The sequence below is a fragment of the Alligator sinensis genome, unplaced genomic scaffold (assembly GCF_000455745.1).
Source record: "Alligator sinensis unplaced genomic scaffold, ASM45574v1 scaffold560_1, whole genome shotgun sequence".
NCBI classification, from domain to species: Eukaryota; Metazoa; Chordata; order Crocodylia; family Alligatoridae; genus Alligator; species Alligator sinensis.
The window spans coordinates 2,341,565-2,366,896 of NW_005841837.1; the positions used below are offsets into that span (position 1 = coordinate 2,341,565).

Sequence of the window (25,332 nt, forward strand, 5' to 3'; positions counted from 1 at the left end):
GCAGGGCCACATCTTGCGCTGCCGCTACTTGTCCCCAGGGAACATCCATGTCACGCATGCTCTGGTATGCTGCACATTGTCCCTAGTGGGGTAGGGGAGGCTGGGGCCAGCAACTGTGCTGGCCCCAGCAATCTTACCTAGGGACCTCCAGGAGGTGCAGCCACAGCTCTCCTGCAGCAGGGAACCTGGCCGGTAGCTGGAGCATGGCTCTGGCCAGCCAGGCTCTGGTTTTGGGCAGCATGCACTGCTGCCACATGCACTGCCCCACTTCTCTTAGACGTGGGGTTTTTTGACCCTGGGATCTCATGAGGTCAAACCCCCCCCCCACTGCAAAGTAGCAGCATGGGAAACACTTGCATGTGCAGCATGTTGCGCCACAGACCCCTGTGGCACCACATACTGCATGCCCACGCTCATTTGGATGCACCCATAGTGTATTTCTGAGCTACTTGGATTTGTCATGTCCTTTTTATTTTTACTTTTATTAATTGGCTCCTCACCTTTTGAAGCCTACAATGCTAGCTTAGTCAAAACTCCCACTGGTTTGCATTGTCCATCCAACTATATTTAAATGAATCTACTGGCCCTGGCTTTGTACTCCATGTTGTGTTTAAATGATGATAACCTGCAGTCTAAAATGTTAAATGAAAAAACATACCAGATTTTTTTTTTTTTTTTTAAAGCAAGACTAAGCAGCTAACATTTGGCATTTTGTAGCTGTCAAGATCTTTTCCTCTCTTTTTCTTGCTAGAATGGACCAGCTTTTTCAAGAGTCAAAGGAAGCCAGTCAGGACAGGACAACACAAGATGGGTATGTAGTGTGTTGATTACAGCATCTTGCAAGTCTCTAAGAACACTTGTAAAAATGCAAAGTATGGGTGCAAGTCTGCTTCCAGTTAAGTCGCTGGGAAATTTGTTCCAATTTAAACAGCATCAGGTTTGACCTTAGAGGCTTGAATATGACCAGGTAAGTTCCTGGGAGTTGCAGGTCCTAACCTCTTACAGGATGTGTTTGCTACGTCTTGACCAGACTTCTAACAGGTTCTGTTTATTCTTACAATAGGTTTACTAGTGCAATGCAAGCTTTTTTTTTTTTTTTTCCTTCCAAAAAATAAACAGGTTTCATAGTCTAGGAAAACAAATTTTAATTGTAACCATATTTACATTGTTCTTTAAACAAGCTCAACATACAGATGTATCACTAGGGTCGGAGAATGAGGTCATCCAGTATGCATTATGGCTGTTGATTTTTATACCAGAAATGCTTGTAGCCATTTTTAACCTCTCAGAAATTTGGGTGAGGTACAGGATGTCTCTTACTGGCCTGACATACAGTGTAATGATGCTGACATCTAAAAGATACCCCGCTTCAGGTAAGGAAAGTTAAAAGCAGTGAAAATGCTTTTTAGAAATTCCCAGTTCTTAAAAGGACGTCAAGCTGGGTTTTTAGCTTTGGGGGCTTTGTCTCCGCTGTCCCCAACACACTTGGAGAAAGTCAAAGCAGAAGCAGACATGAGGACTGTTCGCTGACACAGAAATGCCTGAAGATTCCAAGTAGTGACAGTCCTCATAATCAGCAACATGGTGCTGTGTGACATATATGGGACGTAATGTTCTTTCTGGTCCAACTGCCTGCAGGCAGAGTGCTTCCCTTTAGCTCTTTCTTTACCCTATTGGAGTATTATTAACAAAGCAGAATGCTCCAGACATTTGCCTGTGGCTCACTGCATGTGTCTTCCCAACTTTCAGCTAATCCCTGAGGGATCGAGTCTTACATTATTCTACTTGGCTGAATCCTTCATGGATTCTTGACAGCAGAACTCCTTTTTCCTGCTTGTTTTAGTGTAAACTTGAAGAGCCTTTCTTCTCTGAAAAGTGACAGCAAGGATGGTACCTTTTTCTGCATAGAACTGAGTCAAATCTGCTTGCTTTAATGGCAATAATAAAAATTTTAGCACTTTTACTCTCTTGTTAGTTGTGCTGGCTCTTTGGGTTTAAGAGACCAAGAATCTTTTCTGTTTCTCCCTGAACAAGATCCACAGAACAGTTCCCTAAATTATATTTTTTGTCTTATATCCTGTTATACTTATGTTATCTTTACCCTTCCGCTGAAGCCAGTGGCATTGTAAAGGTATCAGAATTTAATCTGCATAAATTGGATGCATTTATATAGAATATGGAACTCAACCCACCCCTGCGTGCGTGTGTAGACACACATGCATGCATACCCCTGTCCCACCCCCCAATGCCAGGTCCAGTCTGCAGAGCTGTTAGTGAGGGGATGGGGCAGTCTCTTTATATGACCCTGTTTTACCTTGAGACTCAATGAATCTGAACTCCACAAGGCCATGTTCACTCATTCTTTTCAGAGTAAAACTTTACAATGAGGCCTTTGCTTTTAATTGATTTAATTTCATTCAGTATTGCAGGATGAAGTAACTTCTAATTGCTGCCATGCTGTGATATATTGCTGTAAATACTGTTTTTTTTCATGTTCTGTGGAGAGGTGAACATGTCTTATTGAAAGTTACCATTGTATGAGTCAAACTAACAAATCACCGTAACATGCTCTTCTTGTTAAAATAAGTATCTTACATCTTTGTCATATTTTATAATGATGACTGTCAGAACACTCTCAGTATATTGAAGTCCAGAGACCACACTGTACATATGCTTTCCTGAACAATGCATATTGTATTTGTGTTAGAAGCTATAAAATGACAGAAGAAAGTTGACAGAAGGTAGCTACTATGATTTCTCAGCTTCTGTTTACTGGAACAACCAAACAGCCTGGTCATATAAGCAACCCAGATAGTGTTAGTCTATCTGTGTTCGTCTGATAACACAGACTCTTAATGGTGTTAGTCTGTCCTGTGGTAAAAGCTGTTATGAAATTTTATATATATTCTATAAAAATTATATTTTATAATAATCTCCTTTGCTTTCTTTTTTAGTTTCTTCATTGGCAAATAAAGTTAATGCTTATCTATGTTTCTGGTATGGTGATAAAATTTAATTGGATAATCTGAGTAATGATTTGAAAACCTAAATGCTAATTATATAGTGTTTGTCAGTTGTAATTATAAACTTCTTTCTCCCATATTTGAAGGGTTGACTCATTCAAATGACTATATAAAAACTGTTGAACAGAATTTTTAAATGTAGACTTGTAAAGAGACTAACAGTCTTCTGATTTATAGGGATGGAACAACTTGTAGTTTCAAAAATATTTTCTTACATTGTTTGTTAACTTCTAAAAGCAGAAAAGGCTGTAAATGTCTCACTACCCTTAGAGTACTTTTTGTTGTGCTGATAGACAAATGATTATCAGACAATATCTTGAAACTAGTCTTATCCCCCCGCTCTCTCCTGCAGAGGGCTCTGTTGTACAGTGTAAGTGCTGTGAGCAGAAACACTGGCATGATAAATTTAAAATGTGTGGAACCTGGATGGGAATACTCCTGTCTGTCTGTGGAAAGACCTTGGCACATAGTCAGTCAGTCTGCCTATAAAGGATAGTCAGTCAGTAAAGGATTTTACTCTCATGTATGTCTCAGGACAGCACCACTTTTCTGTACACGCACTTCACTTTTGCATGTAGCTTTGGACCTGGCAGATTTCTCATTACAGAAGACCATGAGAGAGATTCGTTCTGAATACCAGTGGATTGTTTATTTTAAAACATTTATTTTACATGCTTAAATAAAAGGATTCTAACTTCTTTTTTTCCACTCTTCCAAACAGCATGTGGTTAAGAAATTCTTAGGTTTAGTGTCCAGTCACAACGTACCAGTGTATCTTATTGATCCTTTGGTTCTGGGACTAATAAATAAAGACATCAAGCAGCTCAGAAGTTCTTCTGATGGAAGTAGCCCAGAATGCAAGTATTTCTGTGCTCCAAGGGACTTTACCACATTTGCACTACTGGACAAAACATGGAAACATGAAGTAGGTTGTTTTTCTTGGTTCTTTTTTGTGTATTGTGATGCGCCCTTCCATTATAGGGTTGATAGTTGTCTAACAGAACATTCTCTTATTTAAATGCTAACAGAGGGAAGGTTCACCGTCTGGAACTGATGTCATGGTATTAGTAGTGCATATAGGCTTTTTCAGAAACTTCTTGTGCTGAAAGCTTTTCATGTAATAGCCCACTTGAGATATAAGACCTGTGGGTCCCTGGAAGAGAATAACTGCTATCAGCAATGAGGGAAGTCATACATAATGTTTGAAAGGTTGAAAAATGAAGAATCAGTTAGGTACCCCTGAGGCAGCTATTCACAAAATGTGCAAGTCCTTTGAAACATGTTTAAGAGGTGGATATCTTTCAAAAGGAAGAAGAGAGACTTACTAGAAAGGGACGGATTCATTAGAGACAGCTACTGGATACTGCAACATTTTTGCTTGTCAGTTAACTTTTAGAGTCTGTGCTTTTGTTTCAGTAATATAAGATTTTTAAATTCTTTGTGATGAAATATAATCTAGACCCTATTTTATTTTATGATAAAAGCCAGGTGGCCAAGATTACTGCAGCAGCTCAGTTCAACTTAGGGTTAACACAGTAATGGAAGAGATCTCTGACTTTCCACAAAAGGGGAATTCATAGTATAGGTTCATTTTGCACTACAAAACTAAGAGAATCTTCTTTTAGAAAACATATTTAAATGTTTATTTTTGACAATTGTCTTGGCTCAGGTGTGCAAAAGTTTTTAGGGAAAATAAAGCTACCCCCCTTTTAAGGACTTAGGAAAGTTCCTGGAATAGTTGGGGCTTGATTTCTGATCTACGTTGTGCGGATGGAAATGAGGAGCAGCATAAGTGTATGAAGAATTGGCACTTACGGTACTTATGTCTTGTTTTTGCTCACTTTGCAACTCATGTTCTTTCTCTGACTCATAGACAGGCTTATTTAGATCTGCTGAGAAAATGGGGTTCCAATGGCTAAAGATTCAAAACAAAGACCCCCGCTTGGAAGGGATGGATGACCTCTCTGGAATTGAAATTCCACTACACTATATCTTCAGATTGGCATCTCATGCCATCCATGTGGTAGTCTTTTATGAGAGGAGTGGTAACTACCTCTGGCATGGCCAGTTGCGGCTAAAACAACACATGGACAGAAAATTTGTGCCTTTCCGGAAGCTGCACTTTGGTCGCTACCCTGGAGCTTATGGAAAGTAAGTTAAAATATAGAAATAAAGAGAAGGATGTAACACCTCTGATACTACTTTCAGGTTCGTTACTTATATATTAGTAGTCAATAGTTCATATTTTCAAAGGTGGGTTATGAAACTCAATTGACATGTTAATTTAAAATGTAGGTAAATTAAACATTTATGAAAATAAATCCAAAGCAGGGATTTTCTCTAATTTATAGATAGAAAAATTGAGACAGAGGTGAAGTGTCTTAACTTGGGAATGAGATCCTGTAAGAGGCTAATGCAGAATTTGTTAGTGGTAGGATAGCATTCTTTTGAACAAGCATCCATGGTCTATCTTGTCAGGAACAAAGTTAATTGAAAAGCTCTGGTTGTCATCTTCCATCTGAAATACTTGTCACATTTACCCAGAGAACCTTGTCTGCCTTAGAGTCAATATGATGGACAAAATAGGGATCATCATATTAGCAGTGTTTGATATTAAGGAAATTATCTAAACACAAAACTTCTGGAAAGAGATTAAGAGCTGAAATCCTGAGCATGGAGAAAACGAAGGCTATCTATGCAATCAAAGCCTGGTTAGTGGTACCTAGTGACAAATTTTGGAGCATACTGATTAGGGGGCTCTCTTTTCTGTCATTACCCTGAGTCTCAAATGTATGTGCACCCATTGTATCCAACCCTCACCCATATTTGTGCATGCTGGAAAGGAAACCCATATTTATGCACAGGTACAAGGTTTTGCTAGTCATCAGATTTAGGTTCACTTCAGAACTCCATAACAAGTTTGGAAAAAATAAGTGATTTTGGCTATCCCATCATGCAGACACACTTAATAAATGACTTAAGTAGCAAAAACCCACTTTCTTCACACCTAACTAATGTGAAAATGACTAGCTGGAATTTTGCTTAAATGTTGCAGAAAATCTGGAATGGCTGTAATCAATTTCAGTCACAATAGCAGCAGTAACAGAATCTGATTGGGCATCAGTGAAATCAGTTGCCAGTGGTTCACCTAAAATGCCTTTCATAGTCAGAGCATTGACCCTCACAACACCCTTATTGATTTTAGAAAGTACTGCACTACTTTCCTCTAAAATATGGAACATGAAGGAGCCAGGTTAAGTAACTTGACTGACTGAGATGTACTGAGTCTGAATAGGTTCACACTGCAGTCAAGGGTGTGACTGCAGCTTGTATAGAGGCATGGAAGCTAGTTTTAAATTGGTCTGTATATGTGTGCCCAAGCTGCAGATGTGTTCTTGACTGCAGTATAGAAATACCCTGTTGGATTGGGTAAATTATGTGTTTATAAGGCTGTACCTACAGCTATCCCCCTTCTCCCATTTTTATAGTCATGGTAAGAGACTAAAATAGGTGTGTTGGAAGAAAGTGCCTTCTCTACAGATTGCCTCCAATATTCCTCAGGATTTAGGCTTGATTAGATTAAGAGTTTACTACATTTTTTCCTTCAAGCCCTGATTCAACGTCTTTTTTTCTTTTCCTTCCAGTGAGTTTTGGATCAGGTACAATATGCATAGTAAAATGGTAGTGCCAGGAATAATGGCAGTAGAGCTTTTTGTATAATAGTGTAAGAACCTGAAGAAAGTTATACCTCTGGGAAAAGTGATTGCTCAACACCTGGAAAAAATGAAAGAGCTCAGTAATGGCTGACTGAAACTTGTGTGATTTGATTCTGTCTTTTTCTTTTTCTATATTTGCTTCTTGTGAGCAATCTTTATTCTGTATTGGCTTTCTAGCTTTCCAAGTTGCTTTCATCTGTTCAGTGTTTACAGTCATAGTATTTCTGCATAGGAGAGTGGTAAATCCATAGGCTAATTACAGTATGTACAAAGCCAGATGTATACAGTGAGGCTTTGAGAGTGATATTCCCATAGACTGTGTGAATGTAACAATAAATCGGAACAGAAACACTTGCAGGTTAAATAAACTGATTCATTTTTATTAAGAATGAGTCATGAGACCTACCCTAAATCTTGGAATCTCAAACTTGTTACTTGTCTTGATCTAATGTCCAGTGAATTAACTGTTAAATACCACTCAAATTGTCATTGTTATGAAAGTAAGGAAGCCTTTAAATTCAAGGGCCAAGATTTTTTTTAAAGCTAAAATAGACTCCTGAGTCCATACATACTTAGCAAGCTGACTAAATGGTCTGAATTTTCAAATGTGTTGAGTAGTTAGCAGCTCCCAAAAAAGTAAATAGAGCTGTTGGCCCTCAGCATGTTTGAAAATAAGGTCACTGATTTAAGTGCCTAAATAGGGGTTTATGAGTCTAACTTTTTAAAACCCTGTCTTTTTATGTCTTAACTCATGGGGAATATTTAAAGTTGTTGTCACACTATTTTTTGTCCTGAGTTGTGTATTTAGATATAGGATCTACTACATGAGTTAAAATATTTGAATAGCTTCACAAACTGATCCATAGAAGTGGCTCTTGATTTATCATGGCTGATGCATTCTTGGACAGGAGAATGATGTCTCTCTTTCTTTCACTACAGGCTAGTACTTCTCCCTGTTTCCATTGATGAATTGAAAGTTCAGATTCCTAAAAATCCGTCCCAGTTTCTAGAGGAGATGTCACACGCTAGATTTCTTGAATGTAGGTACAGAGAAGCTCGGGCTTTCTTTCAGGTTAGTGGTAAGCAGGTAGTGTTTCCTCTGAAATTATAAATTCATTTGTATTGTTATGTCCAGATCCTAAAAACACTTACCCATGTGCTTGACTTGAATGAGATTACCTATGTGCAAAGTTAATGCAGTACGTAAGTACAGGATAAGGGTCTTTGTTCTCAGAAGCTACTAAAATGGAATAACTCCTAACTAAAAGGAGGTCAATCTATTCAAAGTTATAGAAATGTTTTCACATTTGAAACCATATGAAGAATAAATACAGAGTTATAACTTTAAGGCCCCTTTTTATGCTACCCAAGTATGTAAAGTGACTTTACTGTAAATAAAGTCCCTAGATACAGACCCTATCTTTTTGTGTTTAGGTGTTGCTGTCTAACTTCTCTCAAATTCCCAATAGTAGTAGCAATTTTTAAATTTCTGGTCTTTATAGGCTTGTTCATGTATTACTGTGCTGAAGTTTTAGTGCTTATATTTGAGAAAATGTCCATTCAACAATTCTCCACCCCACCTCCATCTTTCAGATGCTTGTGGCCCTTTGAATGACAGTTTGGGCTGAAATTTTACTAATCCAAAGTAAAAATTTAAGGCTGCTATCTGACTTATCCCAACGTTGGAGCAGAAAAATTTGTGTGCGTGTGTATGCACATGCATGCATGGATGGATCTAGAATTTTGAAAAGGGGGGGGTGCGGATGACGAGATGCATCAGCACGTATAAAACAATATACATTTTTCTCCAGTTAAAAATAAATTAATATGCTAGGGGTTTAGGGCTGTATTACTCAGTTTCATATTGAAGCAAAAACAAATATAACTTCATTGCAATGAGTTAAAACAATCTGCAGGGCTGCGAAATTGGAGCCTTTTACCAGAAGCAGCTAACAGACAGCACAATTGCAGAATAAAGGGCAGCTTTATTGGTGGAACCATCAACCCTCTTAAAAAGGAGAGGGTCATTAACGCATGTGGAATGAAGAGTTAAGAAGAGGTCAGGTAGATTATAATGACCTCTGAAGTCAAGTGACTCCCTCAGCACTGCCTGAGTAGAAATGCTGCTGCCACTGCCAGGCAGTTGGCTTTAAACTTTGAGTAGACCAGGAATCAAAGGAGGGGTGCAAGTGCACCAGTGCATCACCCCCCACCCCAGATCTTCCCCTGTGTGTTCATGTGTGCTCTGTTGTCTTGAAACTGACCTAGTTGTACTCAAAGTTGGCATAAACTTAGGCCTGGTGTTGTAGTCTTAATGATTAAGACTAACACGAGTAAGTAGTAATTGTGTGGTAACACTGCAAGGTCCTTACTCAGTGAGGATTTGTTCCTATATGGTTTTCAGCAAATCTATTTTAGAAATTATGCTATAAAGTTTTAAAGACTACATATTCTGCTAGATTTTTCTGCTGGGTTTTTAAGCATGCGCTTCAAGTTGTGGCTCCAAACACAGGCATGCAGCAGGATAGATTTTTATCCTCCTGCTTTGCCTGCAAAGCGGAGGTTCCCAACCACCAGGGCGCGGCCTGGTACCGGGCCGTGAAGGGTTGGCTGCTGGGTCGTGGCATGAGCCTCTCTGCTTGGACCCCTGTCTGTCTGCCCAGGTGAACAGCTTCCGCCGCCAACAATTACATGCAGGGTTAAAGCTGGGTGGCGGGGCAGCCCAGGGAGGGAGGCAGCCGGCTCAGTGTTCCCTGTCTCACTCCTGTGCCCGTCTGCAGTATAAAAAAGGTTGGGAACCACTACCGCAAAGGATGTGGGAATCTAGGAGGCTCTCCTTTGTTCCCCTATCCAGCATTGGAACACGGATGCAATCCCTGCATCCAGTCCTTTCTGGAGTATACTGGTGGGACAAAACACCTGATAGCAAATTATTTCAACTCTTTTTGAGGGACCCATTCACACTGAGGGGAAATGAATTTGTCCTGCAGTCCGTAAATTTTACAATTAATCCTTTTTCAGGCCAGTCAGTCATAACTCTGTATTCTCAGTGCCCCCATCATCAGTGTTACATGGGTGTAAGAGAATAAATATGAATCCTCTCTAAAAGGAGAATAGCAATGGGCATGCATCATTTTGCACTGGAGGCTTCAGGAGTTCTCTGAGTTGTATGACTTTCACCATTTGTATTTTGAAATGGGTATTTAGCAGCTGATAGTAATGTACTCAGTATACTTGATAAAGTTTATTTTAATGTCTGTTGTTTAGGCTGTATTGCTTAGTATTAATATTCTTGCGTTACAGATCTTGCAACATGGGAGGAGGTAGGGGGTTGGGTGGGCATGGGGGTTGATGATGCAATTCATTGTTAAACTCTTCTTTATTTCTTTCTTAATAATGGTAATTATTGCCAATTTACAAGATTAATGTACAGTTGTAGCACTGGGTGGCGCCAAAGAATTTTTAAAAATTGTGCTGGAAATCATGGCAGTGAATCCAATTTTTGTTCCCAGTTGTTGTCATTGGGAATCTTTTCTCTAACTTCACTGAGAGCAGGGTTGGGATCAATATTCATTATTGTTCAGAACAGTAAGTATTGCAGAGATTTCTGACAATTGCATTTTATATATTTATCAGTTTGGAAAACTTAATAAAGGGAAGGGAGGCTTAAACAGAGGGAACTTTCAGTTTTAAGAGAACCTTTCAAAAGTTAAGGTGCAGGTACACTTGTCTGAAAGTAACTTAATGTTCATTAACTCTTTAGCTGTACCCTGATGATACCTCCCTGGATGCAGTGGAATTCAGGAAAAAAGCAAAAGCACTGCTGCATTTGGCTGCCCTAACGCTAAATAACTTAGGAGTGAGATTCTGGCTGAGCAGTGGAACATGCCTTGGTAAAAAATGTCTTTGCTTATGTTGTCTTGTTTTTCAACACATTGCAGTTTTATTTGAAATCTGAAATATTTCATCCTGTTTAGTTTCAATACCAAGCATTGAAATTAATAGGAGAGTGCATGCAGTTGATAGGTAGCATCTGTTAAGTATTTGAAGGCAGTGTCAAATATACAGTGCAGTTAAAATAAGCTTTTACTATTGAGTCAGAAGGGGTCCACAAATTAATAAAATAATCCCTTTTTAGAACTGCTGTAGAGCTTAATGCTTTGACATGTCAAGCAGGCCTTGTGTGAAATGGTAAATATTTCTGCCAAAAGCAGTTGTTCAGTGTATTGCATCACTCCAAGTAATATTGTATTGTAAATTAGAAAAATGGCAAGATTGAAGGATCTTTATTTTGTCGCAGTAGAACAGGTTTACTCAAAGTCCTAACAGTTTTGGAGAAGATGGATAGCTGTGAGTACAGCTGTTTCTTGTCCTCATGACCAATTTGTCTCTGCAGAGTGTAGCAGAAGACTGTTTGCCACCTCCTTTAAAGACCTTTTGATCCTGATGCAATATGACACTTAATTTTTGCCTTGTTTCAGCTCCAGTTCTGACTTTACTGTGTCTCTGAACTCGCTTCCTTTGTCTTTTTTTAGGCTGGTATAGACAGTGCAATATTATTCCTTACAGCAAAGATGTTGATTTGGGGATCTTTATAAAAGACTACAAATCTGATATCATTCCAGCATTTTGGAAGGCAGGATTACCACTAAAGCACAAGTTTGGCAAGGTGTGTGGCTCGCTATATGAACTTTATCCTTCATTATTGTAACAATTTTCTCTCGAGGTTCATGCCCTCAGAATATATTTCCAAATAGTTTTAATGGGGAAAGCTCTCTTAAAGTGTCAGTGAACAACCAAATAAAAGCAAGTTGGCTGGGTGTGGGAACTTACTGGAGAACAGCTGATATACAGTACCTGTTTGTGTGCCTGTAGTTACATTCTAAGTGAAAACTGAACTGGGGGGCTTCACTCTGTTTCATTCAGAAGTAAGATGCCTCACATTATCACTGAGTAACTGCAAGCACCTGTTTACCATATGACAGCTGTCCTACAGATGGTCCACATGGTTTGTCCATTACTTGATCTTGCAAATGTTTATACAGAAACTCAGTTTATTTGTATGATTACTCTCATTGAATTATTTTATTTTTCTGGTGCAAGGGCAGCAGTATCTGTGTGTGTTTGTAAAGTACCTTTTATAATGGAGTCCTAATTCTTCTAGAAGCCCCTGAATTTTACCTTACTATAATTATAGTGATAATGTTGAGAGACAATGCTAAGAAAAGCAAGGCTTCTGAGGTGAGGTAATATCTTTTATTGGACGAACTTGTTTAGCTTCAAAAGATAGGAGACATGTTGGTCCAATAAAATATATTACTTCACTTAACAAGCCTTGCTTGTTTCACAGTTCTGGGCCATTATGACTACTGTAACAATACCAATAAACTAAAAGGGATTCTAGCTGTGTTTAAGGTTCAAGAGAACTTTTAAATATCAAGGTGGAATGTTGTTTGACACTGAGCCTGCTCGTAGGGGTATTAGTCTATGTAGGCCTGCTTTCAAAGCCAGTGTCTTGGGCTGCAGTCATAGATGCAGCATAGGATCACAATGGTGAAGCAAAGAGGAAATATTATAGAAGTTGGGGAAAGAGGAGCCCTTTGAGGGGGAAAAATGTTCAGAGCTGATAACTGAAGTGATTTATTTAGGTCAGAGTGGTTCAGACATGCCAGAACATAAGATGGTGGATGCCAGAGAGGGTAAAGAATAGGGGATCAATCTCTTTAGATATACTTGGTTCAGTGCTGTCACTCTAAATCATCCAACCCTGCAACTGTTGGAGATGGGATACTGGACTATATGGGCTGTTGAGCTGACCCATTGTGGCACTTATTATGTTCTTAAGTACCTGGGGCTATGTATAGCCTTTGTTTAATCTCCCAAGTCACTATGTCTTTGTTTAAGTTGGAGTACAAAAACTGACCGTTGGCTAGTGCTAGTGGACATTGCATTTGAGAGGAAAAGATTGTTAAATCTGAATTGCTTTTCATCAGTCATTCATTAAGTTTATTCTGCTCTTATATGTGAGAGTCTGTCTCTCTCTAATTTTCAGTCTTTTGACGCTTAATACATGGTTTGTTGTGGTTTCTGCACGAGTTCTAGTAAAGTACTCCTATGAGATCTGCAAAAGCAAGGTTAGAGTTGAGTTGAACGCAAGCCACCTTCCATTTGTAGTATTTCTAATATACTATATTCAGGATGCAACTTTTGAAATCTGTCCTCCATAGTACAAGTGAACAATTTGATCTTTTGGGGGAGGACTTGTTAAAGGTATCTTCTTGGCAAGCACTTTCTCTTCTCTTCTTTCCTGCTTAGTGTGAACTTTGGTCCTTCTGAAGAGAGTTAGCCACAGTATCTCTTTCACTTAGCCAAGAGAGGACACCAGAGAGTGCAGCGACATGATTTCTTTGAAACCTGCCTGCACAAATAAATTGTGTGCAACCTTCTGTTTTTCCTTATGGGTATGATTATGAGTACCTAAGATGTACATTTGTCTTGTAGGTAGAAGACAGCTTGGAGCTCTCCTTTCAAGGAGAAGGTGACGTGAAACTTGATATTTTTTTCTTCTATGAAGAGGATGACCACATATGGAATGGAGGAACTCAGGCCAAATCGGGCAAGAAATTTAAGTATGAATTAGATTCACATCTATTGAAGGGAAAAGTAGCTAAATAGATTATCATATTTGAGTAATAATATTTAATGTGGCGTTACCATACAGTATTATAGAATTGGTAGTTACAGTAGTTAGCACTTAGTTCGATGCCTAAGCAAGCAGGTGCTTCAGGAAGAGATGAATCAATAGAGCTTTTGCATGGCACTTATGTGCCTTGTCAGACCTGTGCTGCATTCAAGCATTGTCAATTTGCTCTTCACCAGTGTTGTATATGCTCTGTCAAATACATATTGTCTGCAGTAAGGTTAACTTCTTTTGAATGGACAGGTAAAATAGGACTCAAGCTTGCACACTTTCCTTCTTTTATAGGCAGGCCTTTATTGTATTTATTAATTTTTCAGTGAGCAATAATTTTCCAAGCATGTGTGTGTGAGATTAGGGATTAGGGCAAGAGTCTTGTCTGCCTTTACAAATAACCCAGTATTTTGGGGATTCTGTGGTAATCACTTTTCCCGATAAAGTTATTTACGTAATGTAAACTATTACAGTAAAATGCTTTTGTCATTTTGCTTCTTTTTTAATATTGTTGCTGTTGTGAAAGTGATTCCCTGTTCTTTATTGTTTCTTCTGTTAAATATGCCAGTAAAAAGGCGGGATTTTGCTGTTTTTTTGCAGTTTTCTCAGTGGATTGAGAGTTAGTTTAGGCTCTCTCCATCTTGCTCATCATTTCCAGTAATAAAGGTTTCGCAGACCAAATTAAGACCTGTGTGACACCATTATCTTCCAGTTTATTCCCCGAGTGCCTTTGCACAGGTGTAGCTAATTGAAAATTAGTAAACACTGATGCAAAAGACAGTGTTACCAGCGCTCTCCCTCGGGTGCCTTGGCTTTGCAGGGATAAGGAGTAAATTGCAGCAAAAAGTTATTTAATCACTGAACTGAGAAGGTAAGAGTGTAAATTGACAAAGGGAATCAATTTGTTGAGTAAATGAGATGCTATATTTGCAATTTTACTTTGAGAAATGACTGTGCTGTCCCTTAGGGTGCATTGACCCTTAGTTTTTCCTCATGGAGTTGTGGGGGATTTTACCCAAGCGGACCGTTAAACTTTCCTTCTCTGTATGCCTTCATGTCGCACCTGATTTGTGACATTGAATTCCATTCCAAAAGAGCTGATGTTACTTTACAAAATAATCTCGCACCACTTATTGGGAGGGTGGGGCTTGAGAGCAATGGTTTTTGTTCCTGCAAACACCAGAGTCTCCCCCACCCCAAGTTCTGAGAACAAACATTGGCTTTGAATTTGTGCTCCAGTGGTTTGCACCAGCTGCTGTACTACTGGTCTTTCCAGATGATACAGATGTTCCAGCTGCCATAGATTAAGAAAAAGGTTTCTTCTAATGCTCTTTACATTTTTTTTTTTTAACAAAGTTGGCAAGAGGGGCTGATGACAAAGTGGATTTTGAAAGTAGTAAAATATAATGAAAACTAAATTCTACAGTACTGCTTTCTGTATATTTTTAAAAACACATTTAATGGCTACCAGAAAGGGCATGTAAAATAGCTGTCTTGTTTAAGAAAGGCCCCGAGCAGTGATAGAGAATGTATGTTCAGAACACTTCATCCTCACTATCCTCCAGTACAAAATAGCTTCTCGGAAGGGGAGAGGCGAGGGAATTTTTTTGTCATTCAACGGAGCAGTCTTTACTTTTATGCTTATTATCCCAGCCACCATTAGGTACTTATGTTTTATAGCCCTCAGCTCTTTCAGGATGATTTTTGGAACATGAAGAAATGGAATTGGTAATCCAAACCAGAAGTGATTCATTTTTGGTCATATTACAGTTTGATTCTTCAGTTTGAGATGAGTTCTTAAGAATACTTACCACCTCAAAAGTAAGGTATTTTGCAGAATTTGCAGATGTGAGAATTCCTAAATATCAAACAGAACACTACAGAGCTTCAAAATTAATTATTGCTATATAGAGTTCTGTTGTAAGCACATGCAGTATTTATGGTGAAAACTAGGGCTATTTGCAGACATTAAAAACAAAACAAAAAAACATACTTTACTGCAAGAAGCAGCACGTTACTTCAACCCAGCTCTGCAGCGTCTGTATAGATAGTGCTTCACCAGGGCTTTTTGACACTTTTATCTAATAGCTAATTCAATCAACCGTTGGATAAAAGCCCCACTGAAGCAATCTATACAGACATCAGGCGACCTGGTTCCAACTAACACACTGCTTCTTCTGGACATGTTCTGGGCTCAGTGCAGGAGGGCTCAGAGTTTAACATTATAGCGCCTATTTATTTTGTGTTTTTGGGGGCGGGTGGGTTTAAAAGTCTCTGCAAGCAGTCTTTAGGTTGTGTTAACCTAAAGACTTTGGTCGTGAAGTCCAAGCCTTCAGAACCGTGTGAACCTATAATAATGTCTGGATTGACTTGTGCTTCTAGAACAGGGTGGTCAACCTGTGGCATGCATGGCACAAATGACACACACAGCCTTTGTGTGTGGCACATGACAGATTGGGGAGGAAGCAGATAGCACAGTAGTAGATAGGGTAAGGAGCAGAAAGCAAAGCAGTAGATCGGACAGGGGAAGGGAATCTGAATGGCACTTGGGGAGGGTGCAGGGCTAATTTGTGACATACCTGCCAAAAAGATTGGCCCTCACCTTTCTAGAATATATGGTAATACTAGAATTTCTATGCTCTTGAGTGAAATGATAGAGCTTAGAAGCTGTAGAGATACTGTAGAAAAGCCACAATGTAGTATTTAATAAACTGTAAAAAAAAAAAAAAAAAAAAAAAACCCTTTGGGAAATGGATAATGAATCTTAGCAGCATGGTAATATTGGTGTAGAAACTTTATGATTTTACTCTATTTCACATATTTGGATAAGTTTAAGCTATAAACAATTATACACTTATGCATTTTAACATTTTTTTTCTTCAAATTATGAAGACAATGCAGCTGGTTGAGGATCAGCAGCATCTAAGACTTCTAATTTGATGCTGAGTGCAGGAATGTTGCTCCTTAGCCCAAGAGGGCATGTTGCAGACTTCTATTAGGAAATTGGTAGGATTGAACAGTGTCTCTTATAATACAATATATGCCATTCTAGACTCCTTACCAGTTTTTATATATATATATATATTAGTGCCAGAAATAATCTTACCACTTTAGTCGTGCATGAAGGCAGGGTTTCAACTCCAAGAAACTTGTCATTTTAAAAGATGAAGGGTGTTGGAAAGTTAGATGTTGGATGCTGCAAATGCCAAGTGTTTGAGCAGTTCTGTTTGGAGCATGTCTTGTCACTTTCAGTGTTTGGGATTGTAGATCTTTTGTTTTTTCATTTTGTGAATGTTTTTTCTTGGGGAACCAGTTTCCTAACTTCACAGGAAATGCTTGGATGGATGCTATGGGGGGGACACCCCCGGCCAAAAAAAACACAAGCCCTGTGCTTATCTTCAAGCACACGAAGTCAGTGAGACCTCTGACCTATAGAAAGTTAAACATTTGCATATTTTCTGTATCTAGGCCTAAAAAATGCATTTTTGATTAAAAAAACACTTTTTACCTCCAAAAAATCCAGTACTGTGAATTAAATTATATTGTGGGCTTTACTGATTCAGAACAACATCTCAAATCTAGTAGCTCCAAGAAAATGTTTTCTAACTTGGAAAGAAGAAAAAATTGTGCAAAAAACCTCTCCTTTTTGCTTTTATGTACGTGCATTGTCTGCTCATTTTCAGTTCCAGATGATTCTTTGTGCATCTTTGGAAAAGCTTAGTTTTTAAACATTCTGAGTAGAAAACTCTTCTTTAGGCAAAGATTCCTATGGTAAAGGGCATCACTAAAGATTTATAGATTTTATTATTGAGTGTAAAAATGCATTTTTAATAAAGCTTAGCTAATAGTTTTGATGGCATTCCCACTTTGGTTGCTTATTTTTCAGACTGTTTCAAACTTCAGTTCGTTTGTTCACCTCTTAAATCATTCAGAGAAGACCCCCTTTCGAATATGCAGTTTGTATTTTATTAATAGCCTTTGCATGTGTGGGACTGGTATACTTTGTTTCTCTGTGACAAACAAATGCTTTCTGTGTGTGAATAGCAGCTATATACCACTTATCAATTGATTATTGTTGTTCCATTTTAATAGTTGTTTTTTTCCCTTGATAGCTGCCATCTTTTCTGTGTAATATAGGTTAGGACTGACCACAGTGACTTTTGGGTACAGATCCCAAAGAGCTTAGTTATTGTTTTGCTTAAGTTGATAATTTAAAATTCAAATGGTCTTTGTTTTTTGCTGGAATTATGCTGTGGTTTAAAATTGCTCTATTAAAGGGGCAAGCTATTTTTTAACATTGATCCATCTTTCAAATATCTGTTTCTTAACAGTTCTGAACATTTAATTTTTTTTCTTCCTGCAATGTTTTGTAATCCATGAAAGATTTGAGACCTGCTTTTCTCTCTGAGAAAATGTTCTAACCAATTAGACTTGGGAGTGATCCCCTTTGAAAACATTAAAAGTTTCAGTATATTTTGGGTGGTAGAATGACTGCTTCATTTTCACCTGTGGAGCCTTATTCTGATCAAATGGAAGTCTTGGACCAGTGTAACCCACTGAACTCAGTGGAGTTGTTGCAGATTTACACTGGGTCTGCTAATGTGAGAAGTCAGGGTGGTTTGAAAGAATCAATTATTTAATCTGTCTGAGTGAGCAAAGCAAGAATCAAAAGTGTGGGGGGGGGGGAAGGAAATGGCACCTTAATATCAAGCAGCTGCTGTATGACCTGGCACTTTATTTAAACGCAAGTGTCAGTGTAGAAATGGATGACACTGCTTAATCAGTTTGAGGAAAGGTAGAAACTTTTGGCCTTTTTTTTTTTTTAAGCATTTCATCCACTCATTTCTCTATACCAATGTATTGGTGCACCTCCTACATCATATTATTATTTTGCTTTCATAAGCCCTCTATCCACCATTATTACACTTAACCAAAGTGACAAAGTTTTGTAACGGCCTCCTTTGTATTGCCACCTCAGATTTTGTTAGTGGGCTCATTGCCTCCCATTAACTCTTATGGAAAACAAACTGTTCCATACAACCTGAAAAACAATGTTAAAGTATTGTGCACTAAAGCATTAGGAAATACCAGAATTAAAGCCTTCTACTAGAGGCCGTTGGGTGGAGGCCACTGTTCCTTTTACTCCCCATTTATCCATGGTCCTCTTCATACCTTGCCAGCATAGCTGAGAAAATGGATCTGGCTTTCCTGCAGTGGGAAAATCAGCTTAGTGTACATAAGACCTATGTTCTTAGGATCTGAGAACCTACATTTGTGTCCTATGCACTCTGTTATCACCTGGGGATTGCTAGATTGTCTCATTCTGGTAATGGTGTGAGAAAGGGGAAGGGCCTCTATAAAGCCCTTGCAATTGCCGTTGCTTCTTTCACCACAACAGGTTTGCTTTTTTTGGCCACATCTACATGAGACACAAGTACTAAATGATTGCGTAGTAACTGACGTTACTGCGCAGTAGCATCCCTGAACAGCTTCTTGGTGGCGCTGACTGTGCAGTAGCAATGAGCTACTGCTCATTTAGCGTCCTTTGTGTATTTTTAAAGACCGCTTATCTACAGAGGTGCAATCAATGCAGTGCACTAAGCACATAGACATAGTAATACTCAAGCTTTACAATGATTGGTAATCATTAACATGAGTGAAATGCTGTAGTGACTGACTAGGTGTCCTTATTGAATGTTATGCCTGCATTCTAGCCTTCTGTTAATGGTTGTGGTCTTTTACTCTGACATAGGTACCTGTTTCCGAAGTTTACACTGTGTTGGACTGAGTTTGTAGAACTCAAGGTACATGTGCCCTGCGAAACCCTCCAGTATATTGAAGCCAACTATGGCAAGGACTGGAAGGAACCTGTGAAGACATGGGACTGGAAAAGCTCTCCACCCAATGTACAGTACAATGGAATGTGGCCTGTTGATGAATGGGATGATGTCATTCAAGTCTACTGATCACCTGGATGTTATTAGAATGTGTTTGGTGCCATTGGACCTATCCAGTACCCCTCACTCCAAATTTTTAAGAACAATTTTCATCCATTTTCAAAGGAGATGTTTAATTTTATCTCACGTAACAGATACTGCACGTACTACTCTATACATCTACATCAGGCATTCCCCCAGACGGCTAGAGAATGAAGGTTGTATGTTGCAGTTGAGCAGACAACTGGGAGAAAGAGGTAGAAGGGCAACGATAGAATTGAAATAGAGTTATGGCAAAAAAAGTTAAAACTTGAGCCATGGCCAGATGCCTTGACTTAATTCAGTTTGGCCTCTGACCTTGGGATTGTTACTTCCCTAGCTATAGGAGAATGGAAGTCACAGAGGTTGACCCTTGCGGAAAGTGGGGATTTGGTTTGCCTAGAGCAGTGGTAGCCAACCTTTTTGGAAGGAGTGCCACAGATTAGCCCTGCGCCATCCCCAGATGCCGCTCACATCCCTATCCCTTGCATGATCTGCTGCTCTTTTTTCTGCTCTGTGCAGTTTCTGCCACTGTACTGCCTGCCCTCTCCCCAGTCTGCCACATGCCATACACGCAGGCTGCCCTTGCTGCTTGTGGCTCTCATGCCACAGGTTGGCCACATTTGGCTTAAAGTATCCATATTAAAGTGATATAGAAAAAAAAAATTGATCAACTGATGTGAAGCACTCCTAGGAGCTGTAGCAGTCAGGTGAGCCTCAGGTTGCTGGCATATTGTTCAGTTACTCAGAGCACATGTGACTGCATTGTGAAACAGCATAAATGAGCTATGTTGGGGTTGCATAGGTAGTCCTAAATAAAAAGTTGGGGAAGCCTCAAGAGCTTTTTGCACATTGGAGGACATTTGGCCCCTCCTTGTATTATGTCCCAAGGAAATCTGGGTTTGGAAGCCTGGTAACAAAAGAGAGGTTTTCTGTTAACTACTTTGTGGAAGTGTGCTGGGGAATATTATCCACAGTTTAATTATAATAAGCCATATGCAGCAGGTAAATGCTTCATATGAAAGGCAGTCACTTATTCCATTCTTTGATGTTTTAATCATGGTTCTCAACCTGGGATTTGCAAATTATTTTTTGTAACCATCCTTGTTTTCTTTTTGGATAGAAAGAAGTGGGGTGTTGAAATGTCTAAGTAGCACTACTCTAGTTTTTAAATGTAAATACAAGCTAATAATCTGTATACTACTGCTGCCATCTTGATTTACAACAGTGTAATCAAAAGTCTCCTACTGGGTTAACACTGAACTAAATTTTACACAGGGATGTATCCTATGTTGTTTATTGCACTTTTGATCAGTGCATTAAACTTCTTCATTTGTACTTTGAGAGGAAGCTGTTGGTGAATAATTGGGTTCTGTTAGAAACTGCTTGAATGCATCTAGGGAGAAATGAGTCAAAAGTGCTCTCAGTGGAGTTGGCAAAGTTACCCTACTTTAAATTGTTTTAGTCCCTGTCAGAGGACAAGACAAGAGCTGGGGGGGTTACTAATGGTATGACTGCCGAGTGTACTGGCACAAACCCTGGGGCACTTGGGTGCTTTCATTTGGTGTTAAGCATCCTTCATATATTTATATACAAGTCTGAAGACCGTGTTTCCTTTCTAGAGCATTATGGCTGTATCCAAGTCACTGCTTCTCTGTCAGCAGCTGGTTAGATAGGACAAATCTTTGGTATGTATTTAATTGTTATCTATCCATCCAGTTTTGCAGGTGTATGTGTTCAAGTTAACACAGTTTTGAAGAGCTAAAATAGCAGCTGTTATGTGGCTGTTTTACTGCTACACCATTCCAAGTGCACTCTGGGGCTTCCCTGGGATTTATACCCAAGAGCGCACTGTACACTTATTTCCTGCCAACCTTCCCAGTTCCTGAATGCTCCTGCCACTGAATGCTAAGCTAAATTATTCAGCATTTGGCAAATACTTTAAAAATTGTCACATCCTTAATTACCTGGAGTACTTTAAACACTACGGTAACCACAGGGATTTTGCTAAATTAGGTATGGGAAGAGGTAAAATTCTGCTGATGTGTTTACTTGGTGAGGTGAAGCATTGTCTGAAGGGAAGAGTTTCATTTCTCAGGTAGGTTTTTTTTTTTTTTTTTTTTTTTTGGCGTTTTCTGTTATAAATGGCTGAAGGCCAATTTTCTTATGATGTTATATAGAGCTCTATGTTGTCATGCAGTTTAGTAATTGAAAATGGTACAGTAGCTCTTTATGCTTTTTTTTTTTTTAAATGTCACAGAAGGGAAAAGATAAGGTACTATCAGGATGGACAGTTTGCAGTTTGTCAAGTTTATGACTGTAACGGAAATAACAAAAAAATGCACATGCTTCAAGCGAAACAGAGCGTTTAAATGTCTGACTTTATGGTATCTATTTAATTTATTGTACATGTTAAAATACTTTCTCTTCAGAAGATACAGATTGTATTTTGTAACACCAATTAAGAGTTTAGTTAACATGTCAACATTCTGAGTTACCCTTTGTGCTCTGTTATCTAAGGCAGGGGTCAGCAGCCCTAGGGCCGTGGACCAGATTTGGCCCACAAAGATTGCTCTGGCTCTTGAAGCTGCGATTGCAGTAGTGGCCAGGTCACAGGCCCACCTTAGTGCCATTAATTTGGTTCACCACTGCTAAAAGGTTGCTGACCCCTGACTTTGGGACAGTATTTTTCAGTACTGTTATTTACTGTGAAATAATATGGAAAGAAATGGTTTTGATTTTTTGTTTTCTATTGTTTATTGACTGTGTTTTACCTTAAGTTTTTATTAATAAACTCTGAAAACAGTGATAGCTGCTCACATGTCAAAGATTTCACAGTTTGAAATTTGACTGTATGAACATGACATGGGGGTGGAGGTGGTATTAGGTTAGTTTTTCACTTCACTTGTTGGAAACCATTTGTTATCTTTGTTGTCACACCAATGTGGAAAAAAGGTTAAATCTTTGTTGCAGTCTTACTTGGACAGCTAAGCTTTCTCCTGTTTAAACTGTTGCTAAGCTTTTTGACTCAGGATTTTCATTCATCTATTTACAAGGTCTACCTCTTGGTAAAATCAGATTTTTATTTCCCACCATCCCTTTCTCCGCAGAGTTTCCATGATCATCTGAAAATACAAAAGGGCAATAGCAACAATAAGAAATTCCTAATATTTGGCATCCCAGTAGCAATGTCTACAGCAGGGGTAGGCAACCCTGGGCACGGGTGTCAGAGTGTGGCACGTGAAGGCACTTTGCTTGGCATGTGCACCTTTGGGGGTGGACGCCAGGGAAGAGGCCAGGGCTGCACTGCCACAACAAGGATTGGGCCCCTCACAGCTCCCCTGCCATCCGCTCCTGGCACACCAACTTCTTACAAGCCGAGCTTGCAGGTGTTTTTGCGCTCTATCCTAAAATGTTGCTGACCCCTGGCCTACAGGCTTGTCCTACCTCTAGAACAGGGCTGGTAAACTCATTTGCCACCCTGTAGGCTGGATGAGTGGTGTTGGGTTGGTCTGGTCCACAGACTGGTCCTGCAATCCAGATCCATCATGTGTCCCAGAGTGGCCAGAGGGGGTATTGGCATGCAGTGTACCTGGAGTAGGTGCCACATGCGGTGGTGGATCCAGCATGGAGCCAATGCTGCATGTGGCGCACACAGCCATCCAGCACACCCTGCATGCTGCATCTGTGGGCTTACTCGAGACCTGCAGGCACCACTGAGGGACAGTTTATATGGCTTCATTGCCTGGTCCAGCCTGCAGGCCATATCTTTGACGTCCCTACGCTAGAAGGTATCTGGCTTGCTTTCTTCATTTGTTAACTTACTGCTTTGCATTCCAGGAATCTTAGATTTAAATTTATTATGATGAAAGAGCCAAAGCAGAGCAAGACATTATAAAGCAGCAAGAAAATGAGGTTTTACTGCAGCAAGCAAATGAGGTAATGATGACAAACCCTGTTTATCACAACCCCCTGACTAACAATCCCAAAAGCAGAAACTGACTTTTTTGGGTTTTTAATTATGGTGCAGCAGATTTAACTAATCCTATTTTAGCAAACACCTTCTTTTAAAGTTTTCTCTCAGTCCAACAGGGTTTGTTGTAATGAGCTTGTACTGAACACCAGGGCAGATTTAAACTTGGGGGGAGAGGCCGCATCAATTTTGCAAAATTTCTGCAGGCCCACATTTGAGAAACTGCATATTACAACTTCTTCTAAACAGGCATTGTTCCTATGAGGATAATTCAGGTTGTATCAGCCAGCCAGTGAGAGTTGTTATGCTCTGAAACCAAAAACATTTTCTTGTGCTTTATTCTCTTAGTATGTGGTTACCCCTTTCATGCTGGAGATCATTATAGCTTTATTCATACCTTGTTATGCCATACATTACTCCACTATTGCTTCAGGCAAACAAAAGCCAGTCTGACCCAACTTAATTGCTTGTGTCCTGCAAGCCACATTTTCCAATAACTCAAGGATTATGGTTGATAATATTTGCTTCCTGAGCACTTTTGCCTGCTCACAGTTTTATTTTTAACATGATTTAAAGAGGCACTGTTGAGCACGTGGTCTTTTTTTCCAGAAGAAGTATTGGAGATGGGCATACATAACCTGGTGAATCACTTTTTTTTTTTTTTTTACCACTAGAATTGCTTTAAAGCAATTGCTTGTCATGGCTTTCTGCAGGTTGTTTCCTACTGTAGCAGGTTAGGTGCCTGAGGACCATTATCACGCCCCCTACAGATCCCCTAACTCCTAATAGATTCTCTCTCTGCACTCTTTTAAGGTCTCACGTTGCATTCTTTCCTGCCACGTCTTGATGGAAACTTTATGAAAGGGAGGCTGCCCTCAGAGACTGGCAAACTTAAGGTGCTCTCTCTCTTATCCAGTGATTGATTCTCTCAGCTTTGCTTGCCTTTAAGAGCTTATTGCATTGCTCCGTCCGTCCCTATACCACACCCCTTGCCTCACAGGTGTTTTGAGTCAGTAATCTGATGTGACACTTGTCCCTAAGTCACCAGGCCACCTCAGGCCTTCATTCCCTTATTGAGACTTCAGGCTTCCTGGTTGGTACCTTAGCCAAGGCCCTTTGTTCTCAACCTGGCTTCTGGGTCCCAGCCCCATGTTCTGCCTCATCAGGGTTCTGGGCCCTGTGGCCCCAACGCTCTTGGCACTGTAGCTATGCCTTGAGCCTGCCCCAGCAGGACTCGAGGCAATTGCATGCCCCTAGGGCACTAATGGCACCTCCAAAAAAACACCCCTTACAGTCTGTCCCTACCTGCCCCTCCTTTCCTCCTCCCCCTCCCCGCCCCCCAAACCACCAGTTTACATTACAACCCAAAGAGCCCGCTGGCTACTGTGGAAAATTATCCCCATGCTAAGTCTCAACATAAAGTAAAGCTAACCACACTTTATCATGCATTAGCAGGTGCATGACAAACAGGTCCAAGGAGGTAATACTTCCCCCCTATGTGGCCTTGGTCAGGCTGCAGTTGGAGTACTGCATCCAGTTTTGGGAGCCACACTTCAAGAGGGATGTGGATAACCTTGAGAGGGTTCAGAGGAGGGCCACTCGCATGGTTAGGGGCCTGCAGGCAAAACCCTACAAGGAGAGAGTGAGGGCCCTGGATCTCGGGGCCTATGCAAGAGAAGGCTGAGAGGTGATCTTGTGGCTGCCTGCAAATCCAGTGGGGGAGGGGGCAGGGGGACAGCAAGGAATAGGAGATGCCCTGTTTACCAGGGCACCCCTTGGAGTAACTAGGAACAACAGCCACAAACTGACAGAGCAGATTCAGGTTAGACATTAGGAAGAACTTATGGCAAGGGTTGCCAGAATCTGAAATGGGCTTCCAAGGGAGGTGGTGCTCTCCCCTGCCTTGGGGGTCTTTAAGAGGAGGCTGGACATGCACCTGGCTGGAGTCATCTGA

At 39.9% G+C, this 25,332-nt stretch overlaps 2 protein-coding genes across 7 annotated transcripts in view; both read left to right on the top strand.

The window, feature by feature from the left end:
- The window catches only part of FKTN (fukutin), a 69,221-nt gene that overhangs the window by 2,183 nt on the left and 41,706 nt on the right, over positions 1–25,332 (top strand). For 3 of the 6 annotated variants that reach the window (XM_025202636.1, XM_014519611.2, XM_025202632.1), the window contains exons 3-10: positions 752–811; positions 3,745–3,948; positions 4,897–5,174; positions 7,679–7,811; positions 10,503–10,632; positions 11,275–11,408; positions 13,241–13,368; positions 19,183–19,426. In XM_025202636.1, the coding sequence (XP_025058421.1) occupies positions 752–811; positions 3,745–3,948; positions 4,897–5,174; positions 7,679–7,811; positions 10,503–10,632; positions 11,275–11,408; positions 13,241–13,368; positions 19,183–19,396 (1,281 nt within the window). In that variant the 3' untranslated portion in view covers positions 19,397–19,426. Of the gene's footprint in view, positions 1–751; positions 812–3,744; positions 3,949–4,896; positions 5,175–7,678; positions 7,812–10,502; positions 10,633–11,274; positions 11,409–13,240; positions 13,369–19,182; positions 19,427–21,027; positions 21,094–22,515; positions 22,609–23,245; positions 23,324–25,332 lie in introns of those variants that run through there. The other 3 variants (XR_003093755.1, XM_025202644.1, XM_025202647.1) reach the window with 3 other exon arrangements.
- Positions 13,297–25,332, top strand: part of TAL2 (TAL bHLH transcription factor 2) — a 57,327-nt gene continuing 45,291 nt past the window's right edge. Inside the window, exon 1 of the mRNA XM_025202670.1 lies at positions 13,297–13,368. The gene's annotated coding sequence lies outside the window, so the exon portion shown is untranslated. The remainder of the gene's footprint in view (positions 13,369–25,332) is intronic.